At 39.5% G+C, this 20,579-nt stretch overlaps 1 protein-coding gene across 6 annotated transcripts in view; it reads left to right on the forward strand.

The window, feature by feature from the left end:
* Nucleotides 1–33: 33 nt before the first annotated feature.
* SLK (STE20 like kinase) overlaps nt 34–20,579 on the forward strand; it is a 45,979-nt gene continuing 25,433 nt past the window's right edge. For 2 of the 6 annotated variants that reach the window (XM_083616483.1, XM_083616487.1), the window contains exons 1-5: nt 34–417; nt 845–1,681; nt 15,783–15,947; nt 17,602–17,650; nt 19,525–19,674. In XM_083616483.1, coding sequence (XP_083472609.1) covers nt 1,532–1,681; nt 15,783–15,947; nt 17,602–17,650; nt 19,525–19,674 — 514 coding nt within the window. In that variant the 5' untranslated portion in view covers nt 34–417; nt 845–1,531. Of the gene's footprint in view, nt 443–844; nt 1,682–15,782; nt 15,948–17,601; nt 17,651–19,524; nt 19,675–20,579 lie in introns of all 6 variants that reach the window. The other 4 variants (XM_083616485.1, XM_083616488.1, XM_083616484.1 and 1 more) reach the window with 3 other exon arrangements.

Raw genomic sequence — 20,579 nt, forward strand, 5'->3', positions numbered from 1 at the left:
CCCCGTTTCCTTGAAACCCGGCTACGTACATGAGAGAGAGGCGGGGGGAGTCATAGTCAGCGCGAGTCCGGGAAAGAGGCATCTGGCGGAAATGGAGTGGAACCGCGCGTGCGTAGTTTAGTGTCAAAGCGAGGCGGTTGTGAGTGGAGCGGGAGGAGAGCGAGTTGGGAGTGGCTTTTCTACCAGGCTCTCGGTCGAGAGTGGCTGAGGAGAGTGCGCGTGCGTGACTGTAGTTGGGAGCGAGCGAGGGAGGGAGAGAAGCGAAGCGCAGCCGGGCTCGGGTGGTGGTTGGAGGCGGGGGGAGGAGGAGAGGAAATCGGCATAAGGAGGCTTATTGCTCTGCCCCGCCCCCACAGAGGAAGTGGGAACACAGAAGGCGGCGGCGAAGACGAAGACGCCGGATCCGTCTCGGGCCGGGTGAGAGGCTGAAATGAGCTTCCCTGTGGGTCGTGGGCTCCTTTATTCGCAGCGCTTTTCCTTTCCCACTTCCTACCCCCCCCAATACTAAAAAAAGTGGGGCTTGTTGTCGCTACGACCGTTGGTACTAATTCTCCGGAGGGGGGGAGGTCTCCTTCAGCCCAGACTCCTATGGCTTTTCTTTTCCACACAGAAGTGAAGCGGGGGGGGGGAGAGATTTATTTCACACGCCCCCTGCTTTGTGGAGTAGCTCCACTTTATCCCTCAAAAACTCCGGTGGAGCCCCTCCCTCACGCCTTAAAGCAAAATCCATGATTGACTTTGAATTGTTGTGGGGATTGGTTAAGTGTCTTTCGGGGAGGGACCGGAGAGTTCGTGAGTTGTCAAGGCGGGACGGTCTTTCTCACTTTCCTCTTCTCTCCAACAGGCGAAACTGGCTCCCAACGCCCATTGAATAAGGAGTCTTTTTATTTTATTTTACCCAAAACATGAAGGAGGATGTGCAGTCTTCACAGTGTTGGAGTCCTGAAGCTGTTTCATCAAGCGAAAGGAGGCTTGTCCTGAAATGGTGCCTATAATCCTTGTTGCTAAATAAGTAGTATTGGAGTAGTAGGATTTGAATACTGCTGTCTGCCCTTTCGTTGTTTGGCACAAGTATCCTCCACCAGATGTTTTGCTACACCACCAAAAATATTGTGCTGGTGTGTTTTTTCCAGCCCCAAGACTGCCACAACTGATGGCTGTAGACCATCAATGTACTTTATCTAGTAGCATCTTTGGGGCCTTGCCATGTACTATGGTATGGTTATTATGAGCAAGAAATTTGCGATCAAATGATTCTTTGGCTTTTAAAGCTAGAGAGATAGACTTGAAAGAAGTTGTTCTACTTGACATTGGATTATTGTATACTTCATCTAAAAATTAAGGTCAAAAACTCTTTCTGTTGGTTTGCTGGCAGCATCAAAGTTCTCACGTGACATAACTGCCACAATTGTGTGCCTTTTATCCCTTTGGATCATAAAGCAAGGAAGAAAGGTGTTGGAAAAAGCCAAACTGTTGTCTACTCTGAGGTTTTGATACAGTTTTTGAGTTACTGGTAGTTTAAAAAGCAAAGATGTCATTCTTCAATTTTCGTAAGATCTTCAAGTTGGGGGGTGAGAAGAAAAAGAAGCAATATGAGCATGTCAAGAGAGACTTAAACCCAGAGGACTATTGGGAAATTATAGGAGAACTGGGAGATGGTGCTTTTGGAAAAGTATTCAAGGTAAGAAATTTTGTTTTGTCTTATATTCCTGCTGTAATCCTGAAATATGAACACTGTCTTTGTCTATAACCTGTAACTTGGGAACATCTCATTATATCATAAAGATTTCATTATCCTTAGAATGATTTTGGTTGTTCTGTTGTTTACATCTTAGGGCAAATATAGTTTTTCTTTTGATCATGCCAGCCTTCCAACTCTACAGTTCTTTGATTCTATGAATTGTCGCAGTTTAGAATAATAGAAATATGAGATGGAAAAGTATTGGATCATTAATCCACCCTTTTTTTCCTCTTTGGTATTGCAAAGTTGTTCTTGTTGGCTGGTTTTTCAACTATGACTGGTTTTGAATTTCATTTATAAAAAATAGAAGAGTTTCTTGCATGTATATATGCTGGATTCTCTTCATTTCACCACTGTCAAAATACAGGCCTTACTAGATGCAGTTTGTTATGAAAGCATGAAATTAGTTTCTTTCAACAAAGTACATTGCTAGGGGGGAAATACTCAATTTTGTGTGTGTTTTTCATATAACATTGTTTTTGTATGACTTCTGCAAGTGCTGCTTATCACTTCAACCTTCCTTTCTCTAGATGACAAGCTGCTTTCTAAACAGTTGGCTTAGGCTTAGCAAGATCTTTATGAAGTAACTCCTAAAAGGAAGAATCCCATTCCTCATAGATACAGTACTATGCCTTTGGTTTTGAATTGCTGATTTATGGTGGTTGGGGGAATATATGTGAATATATGCAAAACAGCATTTTAAAGCATGAGCTCATCAGAGAGCAGAATTGAGAGGTTTGCATATTAGAGATTGGTAGAACAAGTATTAAGTGTTTTCAGGAAAAACACACTCAGAGGAAGCAATAATACAATTTTCAGGCATCTCATTCTTTAGTGCATGGTGCTAATTTTACAAATTATCTTTTAAGGACATCCAGCTTACTGGTTGTCACTACATCTTATAAGAGCCAATTCTATAGTTTCGTTATGTAGGAGGTAGTATACCTCTGTGTACCAGTTGTTGGCATTTGAAAGTGGGGAAGAATGTGCTCAGATCCTGCTTTGAAACTTCCTCTAGGCATCTTGTGAGAATAGGTTACTGGACTAGATGGGTCTATGGTCTGAGTCATATGATAGTATTTCAGTACTGTACTCTTCATTTTGGTGTGGGACTGAGATTGCCTTGTTCAAAAAGATCAAATATCTAGGAATTTGGATCTCTACAAAAATATATGTATCTATATATCAATAATTATGTGGAAGTATGGATGGAGATCAAAAAAGACCTGGGAATTTGGAGTAGACTAAATCTATTGTTATGGGGAAGAATCTTGACTATCAAGATTTCAGTGCTGCCAAAAATGCTATTCTTATTCCAAATGATCCCTATAATAAGCAGGACAAGCTGCTTTAAATAGTGGCAGAAAGAACGAGCAAAGCTCATATGGCAAGGCAAAAAACCTAGAATTAAGTATAAACTTTTGACGGAGAAAAAGGACAGAGGGGGCTTTGCATTGCTGGACCTCAAATTATACTATGAAGCTGTATGTCTTTGCTCGACAAAGGAATGGATGATTTTGAAAAACACAAATATATTGGACATAGAGGGGTGGGATAATAGATTCGGCTGGCAGGGGTATTTGGGCTATAACAGAGTGAAAGCACATAGAGGCTTCCTCGAGCATATAATTAGAAAATACTCAGCCTGGGAATGATACCAAAAAGTTAATAGAACCAAATACACCACGGTGGTTATCGCCTTTGGAGGCTTTTGCTGTAAAGAAAAGTTTGTTAGGATTTTGACATGGTACAAAAGAAAATGAAATAAAGTGAGAAGAAGCTGTTAAGAGGTAGAGGGAAGTCAATAATTATTATTTAAAGTATGCAAATATGCATAGAAAAATAATGTGGAAGACATATGTCAATGTAAAAGGAATTGTTGATGTGTATTTTAAATTGCAAAAATATCATTTAAAAAAAGAGATTGCCTTGTTCACCCTGTTGGGTGACCTGTCCTGGGAGATGGAGGACTGTGATCCTGTTGATTCCCCTTAACCTCTCATTTGGTTGGTAGTACTACTGTTCTTGCAATATATATTTAATCTGTTATATGCCAGGTTGCACTCCCAGCATCAGGCTCATAGATTTGGGGGTGGTTCCTGGATCTGCCCTATTTATGCAGATGCCTGTGACATAACTATCTGGTCTACTATCTTGCACCCTTTCATTGAGAAATCAGATCAAGTCTCATTTGTTCATGGCTTAGTCACTCCCAGGTTGGATTATGTAAAGTATCCTACATGGGGCTCCTCTTGAACACAGTTCAATTGGTTCAGAATACTGCTGCGAAACTGTTATCTGGAGTCACCAGGAATTTGGTTGTACTAACTTAACAGCTTTTGATTTCTTTCCAGGCTCAATTCAAGAGGTTGATTGGGCCTTAAATGCTCTGACAGCCTGGACTGGACAAATCAGCTTGAGGTTTGCTGTCCTTCTGCTGACACAGGTGCAGCTAGTTGGAATGAGAGAGGCCTTTTCGATGGTTGCACCCAGGTTATGGAATAATTTCTCCTGGGACGTTTATATGCCTCTTCATACCTGCTTTCAAACATGCCTTGAAAACTGTTGCTTTCAGTGGGCATTTTTTAACTGAGAAATTTTGAATACAGTAGTTCGTTTGCTCTCTGCTGGTTTCATTAGATTCTACTTGATTATATTGTTTTGTTTTTGTATTTAGCCACCTTAACTGCATTTGCATAGAAAGCCAGTGTAAGTGTTGGAATACCCAAAGCTAAATCTTTGTTTTAGCTTTTCATTAGCATTAAAAGAGGAACATAAAATACTACCAAAAAATCACTTTCACTTTAGAAAATTATGGTGGAGAGATATAGCCCTGTTTAGGGAAGTTTTTAATGTTTGATGCTTTGATGTATTTTTAACCTTCTGTTGGAAGCCACCCAGAGTGGCTGGGGAAACCCAGCCAGATGGGTTGGGTAGAAATAAATTATTATTATTATTATTATTATTATTATTATTATTATTATTATTATAGCACAAGGACACGGTGGGAAACCTGTGGGCTTCCAGGTATTGTAAGACTCCATCTCCCAGTAGCCATTGTCAGTATGGTTAGTAGCTGGGGATGATGGGAGTTGTGATTTAGCAACTCCCAGAACACCATATATTGCACATCCTGATACAGCATTTCTGTGGAACATGGTTTAAAGTGTGTCTTGTATGACTCATTCATACAGTTATAGATGCCAATCTCCTGAACATATTGCATCATGTTAGCTTCTGGAAGTTTTGCACATGCAGTGCTATTCTCTTCAACTTTAGTGAAAAGTACCATAATTGTTTAAGGCTGTACGTTTGATATTTTAATCATCCAATTCCTTGCTTTAATCATGGAGTATGCTTTCATCTTCCTGAGCAGCACAGAAATCTTGGATTCAGTATGGGATTAAGATTCATAACAGTAGAAAAGACTAGCTACGCTTATCTATTATTGCACATCAGACACAACATTCTCAATTCCTGCAATGAGTTGAAAACAAAAGCAACTAACTTCCTCTGTTATACACAAGCACAGAAATCTTATTAGTTTACATCCCACCTTTCTTCCCAAAGAAGCCCAAGATGGCATATCAGTATACATAATAGTACAATTGATATTATCCAGGGTTAATAATTTTTAATTCTTCAAGTCAAGGAAGTATGGTGTACATGCTGATTCTTGCCATCTTTCATTAGTCACTTATGAGCTGGGTGTATACCTCATGAGTAATCTGGAGTCTTTCTTTCACACTTCAGTACATGGAGTGTGTATGTAGAATGTATCCACCCATCCCTTTATAAAGCAAGTCATTTTCTCCAAGGTATGAGTTAATTCTTGTTAACCTCAAACATTTATTTTAAGAGGAGGAAGCAAGGTACCAAAAGGGTGTATTAGCTGTTCATGTATATATTTTTGCTAAAATATATTTTTATGGTAGAAAAAACTCATGATTCCAGTTTTGTCTTGAATATAGCACTTCTAGGACACTATTTTCTGAGCAGTCTCCTAGTGCCATGGTTTGGGATTTCCTAAAGCCATTTTGTGGTTTTATTTGCTCAGATTTCAGTTTCTTTTTCATGCTGCATATTTATCTCTGAATTGAATAAGGAACTATGAATAAACTTTATAGATTTCTGCCATCTGTCAGTTTCTGTTTCCCAAGATGTGGAAATGACCATCAGTTGTACAATTAAGCATTTGTTAAAACAGTAGTTAATTTTTTCTTCCAGCTGTCTGTTGCTATTCTCCACTTAATTATCCATTTTTAGTTTTGTGCCTTAGACTGGCCTCTAATCTCTGTAAACGATTTCTAGGAGACTTGTGGAATTCTGCAACAATAAGCAGAATGGGTAGAATATGGTTTTCAACATATTGATAGCATTTAATATACTTTCAGGACAGAATAAATATATATAAAAACATTTTACATTATAAGCCATAATTGAGCCTATTTTTTAAAAACCTGCATTTTGTTGAGTAAAAAAAAAAAGGCATTCTGTAAACTATTATTTTATGGGATTTGATTTACTGACTAATAAGAGGCGATATCCAAGTTATGCTAAGAGTAGATAATTATTTAAAGCCATTGATTAATGGCTGGGCTCTGAGTGTTACCAACGTTAGCACCCGTGATTTTATAACAGGACACAATTAACTCTATCAAGGCTGCATAAAGGTATCTCTATAACTATTCATCTTATAACTGTATAAATAGTATAGTGCTTTTCATTTCTTTATAAAGAATGCCATTATGTTAGCACTGGGCAGGTTTTAGGTCTGTCTAGATTGGTGTGGGAAACCTCTGCCCTTGGATGTCCTAGTAGACCTATGAGTCCCATTTCCACCAAAGAACACTGACCTGCCAATCAGTTAACATCACTGAGTGGTATCAGGTAATGAACTGGGCATGGAGTTGAATTCCCCACAGGGAATGTATTGGCAAAGCAGACCCCACCCCCATGGGTCACCCCACTCACCTGTCAGAGTTGACCCACAAGGTGGGGGAAAGTAAAGGTCTGCTCCCCCAGCCAAAAAGATTTCCTACTTCTGGTCTAGATATTCCAAAGAGGAATATGGATTGGATGTGTATTGGGGATCCAGGGTTGTCAGTAATCCATCAATCAAAATGTTGTGGCCCTGTTGTGTTTATTTTGACTTTTTAAAAGAATAAGATAACTTCAGTTGAATTTAAAGTAGTAAATTTGATATAATTCATAAAAGCTAATAAAGGAAACCCAACAAAACAAGCTGAAAGTTGTGACATTCGTAACTAGGGAGAAGGGCACTGAGACTGCTACCCAAAGCAGTTCACTAACTGATATATGTGGAAACTTTTGCAGAATTCGTTTTCGAAAGCTACACTGTTTCAGTATTTTGGTGATTTCAAACTTGATCTGGGTAAGAATCCAAATTAAATTCACTATAATTTGAAAAAGTAGCAGTTATATTAAACTAAATCAAACTTCTGGAAGCTTAGATGTTTTATTTTTCTTGTCATTTTATTGTTATGTGATGTCATCTTACACACTATTTCCTGAATTGAAGTGAACAAATGTTTCAAACTTTCATTAAGGCAATTTTTATGCATATGGTTTTTATCAGTAGGAAGAGAAATATTCCTCTGGGGCTTCTAATTGAGTTCTAATGGTAAGGGACCCATTATAATAAAAGCAAGACTTGCTCTTGGTGATCATATTACATGCTTGAACATTAGATAGCAACAAATGTTTGCCTCGGGTTACAGAATTTTCAGCCATTTCCTTTCTCCAGACTGAAAAGCTTTATATTGGCATGTTTTTATTTCTGAAGAAAGCATTATGAATAGGCTGTTCAGTAGACAGTGGCTGCTGTGTTGGTTGGAAATGACAGAAGATACAAAGCAGATAAATATTGCATCTGACAAAGGGGCTATTATGTATGAAAGCTCATGTGACAATGCAACTGTTAGTCTTTAAGGTGACACAAAACACCCTGCAGGTCAATCATACTGAAGCAACCTAAGGAGGCATCTGTATGCAAAATTCTGAGTTGCATAGAATGCTTTATTAGCATATTGTGATGTTGACATTACTGCTTCCAGCACTATTTCCCTCTGCTCACAACTTAGTCAAACAAACAGGTTGTTCTTTTTAATTCCTCGAATTACACTGTATAGCATAGTAGTCACAAAGTGCGCACATTTGTATCATGCCAAGTGTATTGCAGTTCTGCTCTCAAGATGTATGTGGAAATAATGTGAGGTTTGTATTCTAATACAGCCAAGAATATGGGATTAACGCTATATAGATTTCTTGGTTGTTGGTTTAAAATATTAATTTATCTGTAGATATGTTACCTGTGAATCTAAGCCATCTTTAAAAAAGCATTAGTATAATTTATTCTGTTTGTTATGAAGACATTTGTCCTGGGACAGCAGAGCTGTGTACTCCAACTCTGCCTTTTGCACAGGGGCCAAAGGCCACTGGGAGGATTCATCCTCTTCCTCCTATCATAGTAAGGGGAGACCAGTCTGAATCCATCAGCCAGTAAAGGAGCAGCTACCTCCTTGTCACAAAGAATACTGAACAACTCTTGGTTGCTCAGGGACAGCAAAACTGTAGGAAAGTATGGCCTAGTCTCATCTACTGTTGGGGAACTAATACAGATGAGTAGGTGTTGATTATTTCAGTCAATTGTAAGCCACTGTGAATATTATTTGATCAAATGACAGGGTGTCAGTCTTATTGGAACAGCATTGGGTCTAAATCTGGTTTGTGTGCATGCATATGTAGAGTACATAATTATTAGGCAATAAAGTTTTGCAGTGGTTATAAAGAACCACTAGGGAACATTTGTACTGATTGGCTCTTTGGTATGTGACCAAAATGGCAACATTAGAGACAGCAGAATAGCATTAGAATGGTAGGATGGGTGGTAAGGTGATAGTGCTTTTTCCATTGTAGCATTTTGATTATGGAATTTTCTTCATAGGGAGGCTTGCCTGAAAAAGATTAAAATGCGTTTTTGAATTGTCATCTTAAATAGATTGGAAGCTATTGGCAGTCATGTTGAGACTGGCAAGCTTCTTCTACTTTCTTTTTGCCCATCCTCATTGGGAGCCTAACTACTTAATTTTGAACCAGATGCATTGCTTAAAGACAGCCCCATGTATATGTTGTATAAATGGAATGTGACCAGAGCATAGATAATTGTAAGTCTTAGCTGCCTGCTGGAAGGCAAGCAGCAATGAGATTAGATTAAACTTCATTAGGCACAATCCATGTTTCTGTTAGCTGAAAAATAGGCAAAAGGGAGGGGACAGTGAGAAAGTTAATGTGGCAGTACATAGTCCACAAAAGTATTAGGCTTTAACCTTTCTGTGCAACAAAATGGAGGCATTTTGACAATTTTTGAAGAGAAGACTAAATCCTTGGGGTGCAAGATTTGCTTTTACTGTCCTGAAATGATCCTAGTGCCATCAGTCCCATCCCACCAAGCAATATTGCATCACTCAGGGATTTTAGTAAAAATGTCAGCTGCTATGAATAACTCCAGGCAGAAGTTGTACTTTCTCCACTTCCAAATTCTTTTCAGGGGATTCCCTTTCCCTCCACTCACATCCCAATTCTACATAGGAGCTTTCAGCTAAGCCTTACATTCTAAAGCAGGATGGTGAATCTTTGGCCATCAGTTGTTGTTGGGCTCCAACTTACATTGGTTCTAGCTAGCTGAATTAATGGCAGTTGTGGATGGCAACCTCTTAAGGATCTTAAGTAAACGTCACTCATCCTCATGCTTCTCATTCACTTGGCTCCTTTCCCCTCACTCTGCCACCACCCACTAACTATCCTGTCTTGGTTTGCAGTGGAGATGGTGCTTAGCACTGGACAGTGCTTTGGAAAATGCATGCAGCTTCTTTTATCTTTGTTCCAGTGTTTAAAAAGTCATGCTTTTAAGACAAAGGGCAATGCATGCAATCTCCTTAACACTGTCATGTGTAACACAGTGTGTCATAGTGAAACAATTGTGTGCATGTGTGCGTGTGCCTGCGGCTTCTAACATTGGAGCTATTGACTTTGAAGCCACAAGGGAGAATAAGCCCAATACATAGTTTCTGTTGCACTGTTGTTTTGGGAAGTACGGTACTTTGGAAATGGCATGTAAAGTTCTATCCTGCCTGCATTAGAGTTGTCTGGATGCCATGGGGGGCAGGAAAGTCTGATAATGGCATTGTGTGCCCAGATTTCCTAATCCCTTGGTTCTCAAATCAGATGATTGGTCAGGATGCACAAAAGTGTCCCAAGCACCAGCAATATTTACACTAAAGTTATTTTTAGAGTGATGGCAGACGGAAGAGATAAGATGAGGAGAAAGAATAAATAGTCTCTGTTTGCAGGAAGGGTATTGACCTGGCTCTTGTCACTTTTACTGATAGCATGATTTCCCAAATCTTTGACAGATACAGTAATACTAACCAGTGCAACAGAAGAAAGAAATGTGTGGAAATATTGAAGAGGCTATTTCCATGTACTTGATTGATGATGGAAAATCTGCACCTAGTAGGGGCAGACAGATAAAAGGATATATAAAAGGCAAAAAGTTAAGTAATCTGTCCCTTCAGTGCAATCCTGTGAACATCAACCCAGAAGTATATGTGCCACTGAACTAAATGGAGCTTCCCCTCAAATAGAAAACTCTAGGGTTGCAGCCTTAGGGTCAGATTCAATCACCCCATTCTACTAGCAGTGCAAACACTCCCACTGGTGCAACAGGGATGGTACTCTCTGTATCTTCTTTAAATCCGCTCTGGAGGGTTGGGAGAGCCCGCCCCCAATAGGATTCCGTGGGGAGGAGATTGTTACCTAAGCAGTCTCCATAATCCTACATAGAATTCCCTAGTCCACTCTTAATGTGTTGCCTGTTTCTTTGTTTTAGCATTCTCATGTTAATAAGAGTTTCTCCATTTGAAAGAAGACATTTTGACCCAAACATAATAGTTACTTTAATATAGTCTTAAAGCTTGATAATTATGGATAAAATATTAACACTTGCAGAATTATGCTTAGGTGTGTTGCCTTTATGCATATAGATGCAGTACATTTGGTTGCTTAATTTACATCATACTTAAGTTCAAAACTCAAACTGGTAGAACACAGTTATCACCTCTTGGAGAAAAATCTTCTCAATTCTGTGTATAATTGTGTTCTGTTCTGCCAACAGCAGCTTTTATAAAGGTGCTCTTACATCGGGTCTGTAGCATTCAATCTGTGGTCCTATTAAGCTCAACGAACTTGTAATACTGTATTTTTACTATTTGGAAATAATGGAATGTTTTCAAATTCATCTAACTTCAGATAGGCCAGTCAAGGGAGATAAATGCTGTATGAAAACTGTTTAGATAGATGTTTACTACAAAAAAAATTATTATAACCTAATATTTACTGGTGTTTGAGTGGTGTTTTATTGATGCTTTACTGAATTAATTTTCCTTTTGCATGTTGTATGTTGCCTTGATAAACATTTACGAAAGCAGACTATAAATACATACATAATTAAAATATATGCTTATGATTTTGTGCCATGAACTATGCTACGTACTTGTAACTTTATAAATTAAAGTCTTGACACTTATTAAACATCAATGCAGTTTTCAAATTAGACCCTGCTTAAAATTATTTGTAAACTGTTGTTTCCCAACTTTCAAAGTTGATTTTAATTCTGCAGAAGGAAAAATGAATCACTGTGTGATAAATGTGTTTGCCTAGTACACATTCCTGTATAAAGCCTCTTTTACAAGTAGTACTTGAAAAGCTAGTCATGCAGTTTTGTTACTTGTTTGTTGGCCTATTAATGAGGAAAGCATGTGAGAGGGTTCTGCTGGTAAACTGAGAGTTAGAATGTGAGAGGAATAAAGTGACAACTTAAAAAGTTGTATAATATGCTTGCGGAAACTGTTGGAAGTTAGTCTAGTCATTTTTTTTCACTGATAAGATTCACTTCTACATTTATATTGATGCTAGTTACTACTTCATAGTTCAGTGAAACTATGGAAGAAAAACAACGGAGTTTTGTTTCATTCCTCAAGCTTTTCTGCAACTGTATTCACAGTTTAACCTCCATAATCATTTAGTGGAGACCGTACTACACAATTATCTGTACACAGATTTACTCTTGTGGCATAACACAAATATTATTTGCATTCACTGTCCCCATGTCTGATCTCTAAGGTACAAGACTCTAGACTTGATAGATGTTCTTGAGTGCTTGAAAATGTTTCGGAAAACAGGAAGATCTGAAAAAAATCCTAAAATGAAGAGGTTATTGCTTTGTCATGCTTTACATGTGGACGGTCCCAGGTTAAGTCCTACACACCTCCAGTTTAAAGTATCTTAGCGGGTGGCTGGGTTGGAAAGACTGAGATCTTGGAAGGTCACTGCCAGTGTGACTGAACAGAAAGCAATTCTCTACAGAAAACAAATACTGGCCCTTAAGGCTATGGTCTTTAGGTATGCTGGTTTATTTTTAGTAGCTTATAATGATGGGTTTACCCACATATAGAACAGGGGTAGGAAACTTTCATCTAGACCCTTCTATGAGTATGTGTGTATGATGATATAAAAAAGATTCACCATTCCTGATATAGGTATTACATGACACCTGGGTCGGTTATTAGGCCAGCAAAAATACTGGCCATAGCTTACAAAAGCAAAATCTAGACTCCATCACAGTAACAAAAATCTAATATGAGTGGAGTATTGTTGATTTATTTGGTTTGGTGCTTCACTTCCTTTCCCAATACTTTGAAGCTGCATTGTGAGTATGTCATTCGCTCAGTAAAGCATTTGCAGTTATTTAGGGAGGCCGACTTACAATCTGGAATGATTCATGCACAAACCACATTGAACAGCCATTGAAGATCAACTAATACAGTAAATTAAGATGTTTTTCTTTTTTTAAAAAAGTCCAGCATCTCTGAACTATGGTTTCTGTGATATCTCCTCCCAAAAATTAAATTACCAATGCAGTTATACAGACCACTACAAAAAAATAAAATGAGCATTACAAATTGAAGTGATAGAAGTCAAGCTGCAGATTTGCTTCTTGCAGGCATACTAAATAGTTCATTCCTTTCTGTGGGCAGCATCTTCCAGCCACAGGGGACTTAAGGTAATGCTACTATAGAACTGTACAATTGAAAATGACCCATAGTTCAATCTCTTGCAATGCAGGAATCTCAACTAACATTCATGCAGCTGCTGGGTGACCTTGGGCTAGTCACACTTCTTTGAAGTCTCTCAGCCCTACTCACCTCACAGAGTGTTTGTTGTGGGGAAAGAAGGGAAAGGAGCGTGTTAGCCGCTTTGAGACTCCTTCGGGTAGTGATAAAGCGGGATATCAAATCCAAACTGCTCTTCTTCTTCATGACAGATGGCCATACAACCAGTGCTTAAAACATCAAATGAAGGAGAGCTCATCACCACTGTTCCACTGTCGAACAACTCTTACCATCAGAAAGGTCTTCCTGAATTTTAGTTGGAATCTCCTTTCTTGTAACTTGAAGCCATTTCTCTAGAGCAGGAGAAAGCAAGCTTGTTCCCTCTTCCATGTGATAGCCACCTTGAAATATCTCAAGGGCTATCATATCTCCTCTCAGTCTCTTTTCTTGGCTAAACATACCCAGCTCCTTCAACCGTTCCTCATAAGGCTTGGTTTCCGGACCCTTGATCTTCTTGGTTGCCCTCCTTTGCACACGTTCCAGCTTGCCAATATCCTTTTTAAATTGTGGTGCCCAGAACTGGACACAGTACTCCATGTGTGGTCTGACCAAGGCAGAATAAGGCAGGACTTCCCTTGATCTGGACACTATACTTCTGTTGATACAGCCTAGAATAGCATTACCTTTCCCCCCCCACCCCACCCCTTTCGCTGCTGCTGCGTCACACAGTTGACTTATGTTAAGTGTGTGGAATTACTACGTCTCCTTTTCCACGTTACCGTATTTTTCCATGTATAAGATGCCCGCATGTATAAGATGCCCCGTATTTTGGGGGACTAACTTTAAAGAAAATGAGGGGAGATGGCCCAAAGTTGTTGAGCTTTTTAAAGGGGAAATTGCACTCGTGCCCTCACCCCAGCAGGGCTGTTGCTGAGGGTTGGCAAAGTGGGCAGCTGCTCCCCCCCATGCCACTGTGGGCAGGAAGCTCCCTAGAGCGTGGGCCATCAACCAGCTGGCTGGCACATGCAGCTTCCCCTCAATGCAGCTGCGGGAAATGCTCTCCTGAGCACGCGCCTCCCACAGCGGCATGGGGGGGGAGTTGCGTGCCCACCAATCAGCTGGCTGGCTGGCAGCGCGCAGCTCCTCCCCCCCCCCCACTATCTGTGTATATGACAACCCCAGTTTTTTGACATGATTTTTGAGTTAAAAACCTCATCTAAGACACGGGAAAATATGGAATTTTGCTTTGGTGGTTGATCTCTTCCATGTCACAATAGGCCAGGGTTGTGACAGGACATCTGCCCTGGGTGCCAAACAAGCAAGTAAGCAAATAAGTAAATAAATAGTTTTCCATCCATCCAAACTCACAGCCCAGTTAGTCTTTCCAACACTCCTGCTCTCCAAACCCTTAACTTTGCAACTGATGTTCACATTTAAAGGTGAACCTGCAGCTTCCACTCTGAATCATTTGCTGCTGTTTTGACAGCTCTTGCAAATGTACAACTTTTGTTTGTTTGTTTCACTGATTTCCTTGTTATAAAAGGTAAAAATGAGGTGTGTTTCATTTTAGCTTAGAAAATGTGAATAAGGCCCATGGAACTACTGGAAATGTGAGGGAAGTAATATGCTTAACCAGATAAGTGTGTATTTGTCTTAAAGATATGCATAAATATGCACACTAATAAACAAGTCAATATAACAGACTAACATTGTCATATTCAGGAAATTTACATGCAAAGATAGGGGAGAGGAGCGGAAAATTCACTTCCATAATAATCAAGGATATGGCAAGGTAAAATATGTCAACAAATCTTTCCAAAAGGAATTCTAGGACACTTTGGCTTAATGCCCTCCATAGGCAAATTAATACATGAGATGCAATAAATCCAAACTGCTTTAAATGCTTCAGGTTGTTGCCAGTTTTGTATATATAACTTTGTGGGTTGTAAGTAACCATGTCTGGGAGGAAGGAAAAGAACCGCAACAAATACGCTGGGTAGTCTGTTGCTAATGCTGAGGTGGTTGATATGGAAACGGCACTCAAAACAGTAGAGGCATATAATAGCCATGAAGACAGATGAAGCCCACAAGAGAGCCAAAGCCCACAGAATGCACAGTGAAACGCTGCATTTAGCCTGTCGCCATGTTAAGGCCATCATGCTTTACAATATCCACCCCCTAACCAAAAAAACCCCAAGAAGTTGAATATTTCTGATTTTATTGGTGGCATTTCTTCCTGGTTGTATCCTCACAACTTTGTTGACTTGTTTCCTGGCCTGTATTTGGCAACTTGTGTCTCTCTGTGTGTGTTTATCAGTGATGTAGAACATCACACTAGTTCAGAGTTTTGCCTTCACCTTGTGTGTCATTTTACTTGTGGATATGTTTAAACCTCTACAGGAGACAAAGGTGTACTTTGTGTCTTAGGTCTTACATATTATGTGGGTTGCTACTTTCATATGCAATTTGTCTAGGATTAACCAGAAACAAGAACATACCTCCACATTCAGATGTGGAAGACTTAAGCAGTGTGTAATATTACCTTAAAGTTTTCCGTTGTTTATCACCCTCCCCTTCTTTTTGTTGCCTTCATACCGGGGGCAGGTGCTTTAGTAATGCAGTAAGGAATCAACTTGTAGACTGTTTTCCCCACTCCCCAAAGAGTCCAGTAACAGTAAAAGCTGGATGAGAGATGAGACAATGAATTAGAGAGCCATTAAAACATAGACATTTTACAATGTTAATACTTCTTTGTAGAGTCTGTTGAAGATGGGGAAGTGCTCATAAAGTTATATAAATTGGAACAAGTAAAACAACTGACCAGAATTTTGTTTCAATGTATTTTCCAGGCTCAGAACAAAGAAACAAATGTGCTTGCTGCTGCAAAGGTGATTGATACTAAATCTGAGGAAGAACTTGAAGACTACATGGTTGAAATTGATATCCTAGCATCCTGTGATCATCCTAACATTGTCAAACTTCTAGATGCCTTTTATTATGAAAACAACCTTTGGGTAGGTATTTGCTGTTGTTCAGAGCCTGTACTTTAGGAGAAGATGTGAAATTACAGTGTCTTTATGACTTGACAAAACAATACTTCAGTACAATATGGGTGTTTAATTAATACTTTTTGTTTGCATATGTACAGTTTGTTGACAGTGGAGGAAAGGGTGCTTAAACCTTCTGGAGTGTAACTTTAGACCTAAATATGCTTGCTGTTAAGGCAAAAGCTTTTGCTAGAGATCTCAATTCATAAAATAAGATATTTTACTTGAAATTTATATATTTATTTAAGAGTACTTATATCTTGCCCTTTCATTGTAAAAATCTTTATGCTCTCAAATGTGATGGATTGGGCTTTTATTTTTGCCAGCCTAGGTGAACAGATCATTTTCACCAACTGACAGGTGGGCGGGTAGCGCTGTGGTCTAAACCACTGAGCCTAGGGCCTGCTGATCAGAAGGTTGGCGGTTCAAATCCCCGCAACGGGGTGAGCTCCCGTTGTTTGGTCCCAGCTATTGCCCACCTAGCAGTTTGAAAGCACGTCAAGTGCAAGTAGATAAATAGGTGCTGCTCGAGGGGGAAGGTAAACGGTGTTGCCGTGTGCTGCTCTGGTTCATCAGAAGCTGGCCACATGACCCGGAAGCTGTACACCAGCTCCCTCAGCCAGTAAAGCGAGATGAGCACCACAACCCCAGAGTTATCCGCGGCTGGACTTAACAGTCAGGGGTCCCCTTTACCCCCTTAAGTGCGGGAGAGATACACAGAGAGACAGGGAGGAGCCTGACCTACACTAAGCAGGCCACACTTTGCTTACTGTGGCTTACTACATTCAGAAAATCATGGGGGTATAAGCCTCAATCCCGGGTTTCCAGAATTTTCGTGGAATTTCCCCCCTCCAAAGTCTGTTGCCTGCCTTCTTAAAATTTTAGCTAATGGAGGAGTTGCATATTATAAGGTAAATTTGTTAAATCTTAGAATTCTAGACCAGTAGGGGAGGGGTGTGAGACCTAGAGAAAGTCCTGAGGACCAGATAAGAGGCTTGGAGGGCCACATTCAGCTGGTGGGCCTGAGGTTCCCCACCCTGGTATAGACAGTTCTGCCCATAAGCAGTGCTCAATTTGATTTAAGCATATAGCCTCCCTAGAAAGAGTGTTTGAGGGTTGGGCAGGGACAGGAATTGCAGTGTTTTTCATTGTGTGCCCACACATTGTAACAGTAACAAAATGCTAGGTTTTCTATTGTTGCTGCTTGCTAAATATCAGATTCAGAGTTCTTCATTTCTATAAATGAAAGCAAGCAATATGGCCAGTAAAAGCCTGCCATCTTTTGTCATCAACAAACATTCACAACCCAAAGAGGAAAGGAGAGAGTGACTGATTAGTCAAACATCAGAAGCCTCAAAATGTTGATACACTTGAGTGTTTCAGTTAAATGTATTGTAAATTTAAACAGGGAAAACAGGTAGAGAAAAATGGGACTCCACAGCGCCATCTGGTGGCACAATGTTATATCACATATATAACACATAAAATAGCTTTTTCTTTACCCATCTAGCTGAGTCCTTGGTTAGGGGAGTTTTGATTTATCTTCTGTGCTCTGACTAGCCAAAGTTAAATCTCAATACTTGGAAGTTTAAAAATGGATTATTTTATTTTTTATATGCAGATCCTGATTGAATTCTGTGCTGGTGGTGCTGTAGATGCTGTAATGTTGGGCAAGTACAATATTACGTTTTGCAAAAGAAAGCTACAATTTTGCATATTAACAGTTTGGTTATACTGTGTACCAAAATCTGTCTGTCTATCTATTTATCTATTTTCTGCACTGCCCTTCATCTGAGGATCATGGGGTGGTTTACAATATAAAAACACAAAAATACATAGCATACAAACAAACAATAACAATAACCACACCACACCACGCACAGTTTAAAAGGCCACAGATTGTTCAATTAGCAAAAGGCCTGGGAGAAGGGGAATGTTTTGCTTGGTGCCGAAAGGTACGTAACAAAGGCACTAGGTGAGCCTCCCTCCACAAGCAGGGAGCCGCTGCAGAAAAGGCCCACTCTGTGTTGCCACCCTTCAGACCTCTCATGGAAGAAGCACGCAAAAAAGGGCCTCAAATGAGGATTGCAGGGTTCAGGTTGGTTCATTTGGGGACGGGCGGCCCTTGTGATTTTAAACATTTGTATACATTTAACACAAAAGACACTACTTACCAAATCTACCCTAGGAATTAATTTAGTAGTTAAAATCCTTCCAAAATAAAAAGCTTTGTCACTCCTAAGAAAGGCCTTAAGGGAAGAGCAGTTTCTGATCTCACTAAAGGAGTTCATTTCAAGACCTCTTGAAAACCACAGTAAAACCCCCAAAAGAGCGTTACTTCATCCTAGTTACCAGAGCAGCAGGACTTCTTGAACTTCCCCAATAGGCCATTCTTATCTCTCATTTTAGCTTTGATGAGAAAGCTGGAGCCCAGAATAGTACTGTTCCTTCTGCAGCACCTCCCTTTTTTCACTCTCAGCCACCTCCATTTTGACTAGTGTATAAGATAAAAGAATTCAGGTGTAAAAGGAAGTGTGTTGCCAGTTCTGATCTGTGAGAAATGTGCTCCAGATAAAAAATAGTTTGGCAACATATTTAGATTGCTCACCACAGAGTATGGGGATCCCTTGACCCTCCAAATGTTGCTGAATTACCCATCATTAGCTATTGACCATTCTTGCTGGGGATGATGGAAGTTGTGGTTCAGCAACACCGGGGGGGGGGGGGGGAGGTTGCCCATGCCTGGTTTAATATATTTTCTGTACCCATTTTATATATAAGAATATCCATAGTTAAACTGTTTTATTTTAATGTATTTAGTAGCAAACATACACATACACACAAGTATCATGATTCAGCAATGCTGCAAAATGAAAAACAAGACAACATTTGAACTATTGTTGATATAAATATCTATGACATAGCTTTTACATTAAAACAAAGAAAACAGGTTCCACTGCTTAGTGTTGCAAGACTTTTATTTTAACTCTCTGTTTCTGAAATACTCCTTCAAGAACTTGAAAAGCTTGCAAGTACTTTAAGGTACTTGTTTGGAAAGTCTGAACTTAACAACCAACTTTGAACAGGTTTATTCTCTCTGTGTCTGCAATGAATAGCTAGGGTGATAATTTCAGGAGCTTGCAAGTTTTTCAAGTTCCTGAAGGACTATTTCATTCCAAAACACATAGAACTATAATAAAAGTCATGTGACCAGTAAGCATCAGAGCCTGTTCTCATTTTTGTTTTGATTCTTCGTGGTGCTTCTTCATATTTCTTCACACTGTGGCTTCTACATTAGGTTTCTCCAATCTCGTACCCTCCTAATGTGTTGAACTACAAGTTGTTCACTCCAGTGGCCTAGGTAACTGGGGGAATGATAGGAGCTGTAGTCAAACACATCTAAACAACACTAGGTTGGAGAATCCCGTTCTGTTTGATCAGCTTTTAAGACTTATCAGGTTGAAGCAAATGTTTATTAAAAATGTGAATCAATGCAATCTGCAAATGATGGTTTTTATATTCTGAGAGTATGCTTTTCTTGTAGAACTTGAGAGGCCACTAACTGAGCCACAGATCAGGGTAGTTTGCAGGCAGACACTTGAGGCGCTGCACTATCTGCATGAAAATAAGATCATTCATCGAGATCTAAAAGCTGGCAATATTCTTTTCACATTGGATGGAGACATTAAGCTAGGTGAGTATTCCTCTTTTAAAAATTTAACTTGGATGAAAAGAGATTTCATGATGTATTATTTTCCAGCTGGTATAAGTAAGTTTTGTTCCCCTGGAAAATAAACAATTTAAGTAATTATTGTAATTACATTTGACAAACTTCCTTTGGATTTCAGAGTGAATGGGTGGGCCTATTGTAATACTTGTACTGAATACTGTAATGTTTCTTAAAGCCTGACATGGTATGTTTTTTGGGACACACATAGAAACACTTTAAAATGCCTGTGCTTGTTCAGATAAATGATCTACATAGCTAGACCATTTCTTCTTATTGTACTGAGCTACCAAATGCTTGGGGAAGATTATAATCAAGGCATGCCATCAATATTCATTGCCTGCTTTTTAAACCCCAGCATTTGGCAGTCACAGATAAGGTTCAATCATATGCTACCCTTACAATGTGGCTGTTGCTTCTGCATGGTCAGGTGCCATGCCAAGAAACCCCATCATATCAGCTAAGGTTTCCATGTGGGAAAATAAAAACGCCAGCTGTCCACTCAATGGAATTCCTTGATTGGTCAGAAGCAATAACCACTGAGATAATATGAATGGCATGCTTCTGAATACCAGTTGCTGGGAATCACAAGTCAAGTGAGGAGAGCACTGTTACACTCAGTCTCTGTTTGCAGGTTTCTCGTAGGCATCTAGTTGGCCGTTGTAAGATGAAAATGCTGTACTACATGGGTCTTTGGGCTTAATCCAGCAGGACTGTTATGTCCTTATAGGAGCAATATATTTTTAATCCAACTTTTAAACAATTGTTTGTACTTGGCTTTCAATACATACTGTGGGAGTGGAGTCAATATGTAAATTATTCATTGAATGCCAAAGTACTTACTTTAGTCTTAAGGAATAAGATGTGCCTAT

The sequence above is a fragment of the Podarcis filfolensis genome, assembly GCF_964270895.1.
Source record: "Podarcis filfolensis genome assembly, chromosome: 5".
Lineage (NCBI taxonomy): Eukaryota > Metazoa > Chordata > Lepidosauria > Squamata > Lacertidae > Podarcis > Podarcis filfolensis.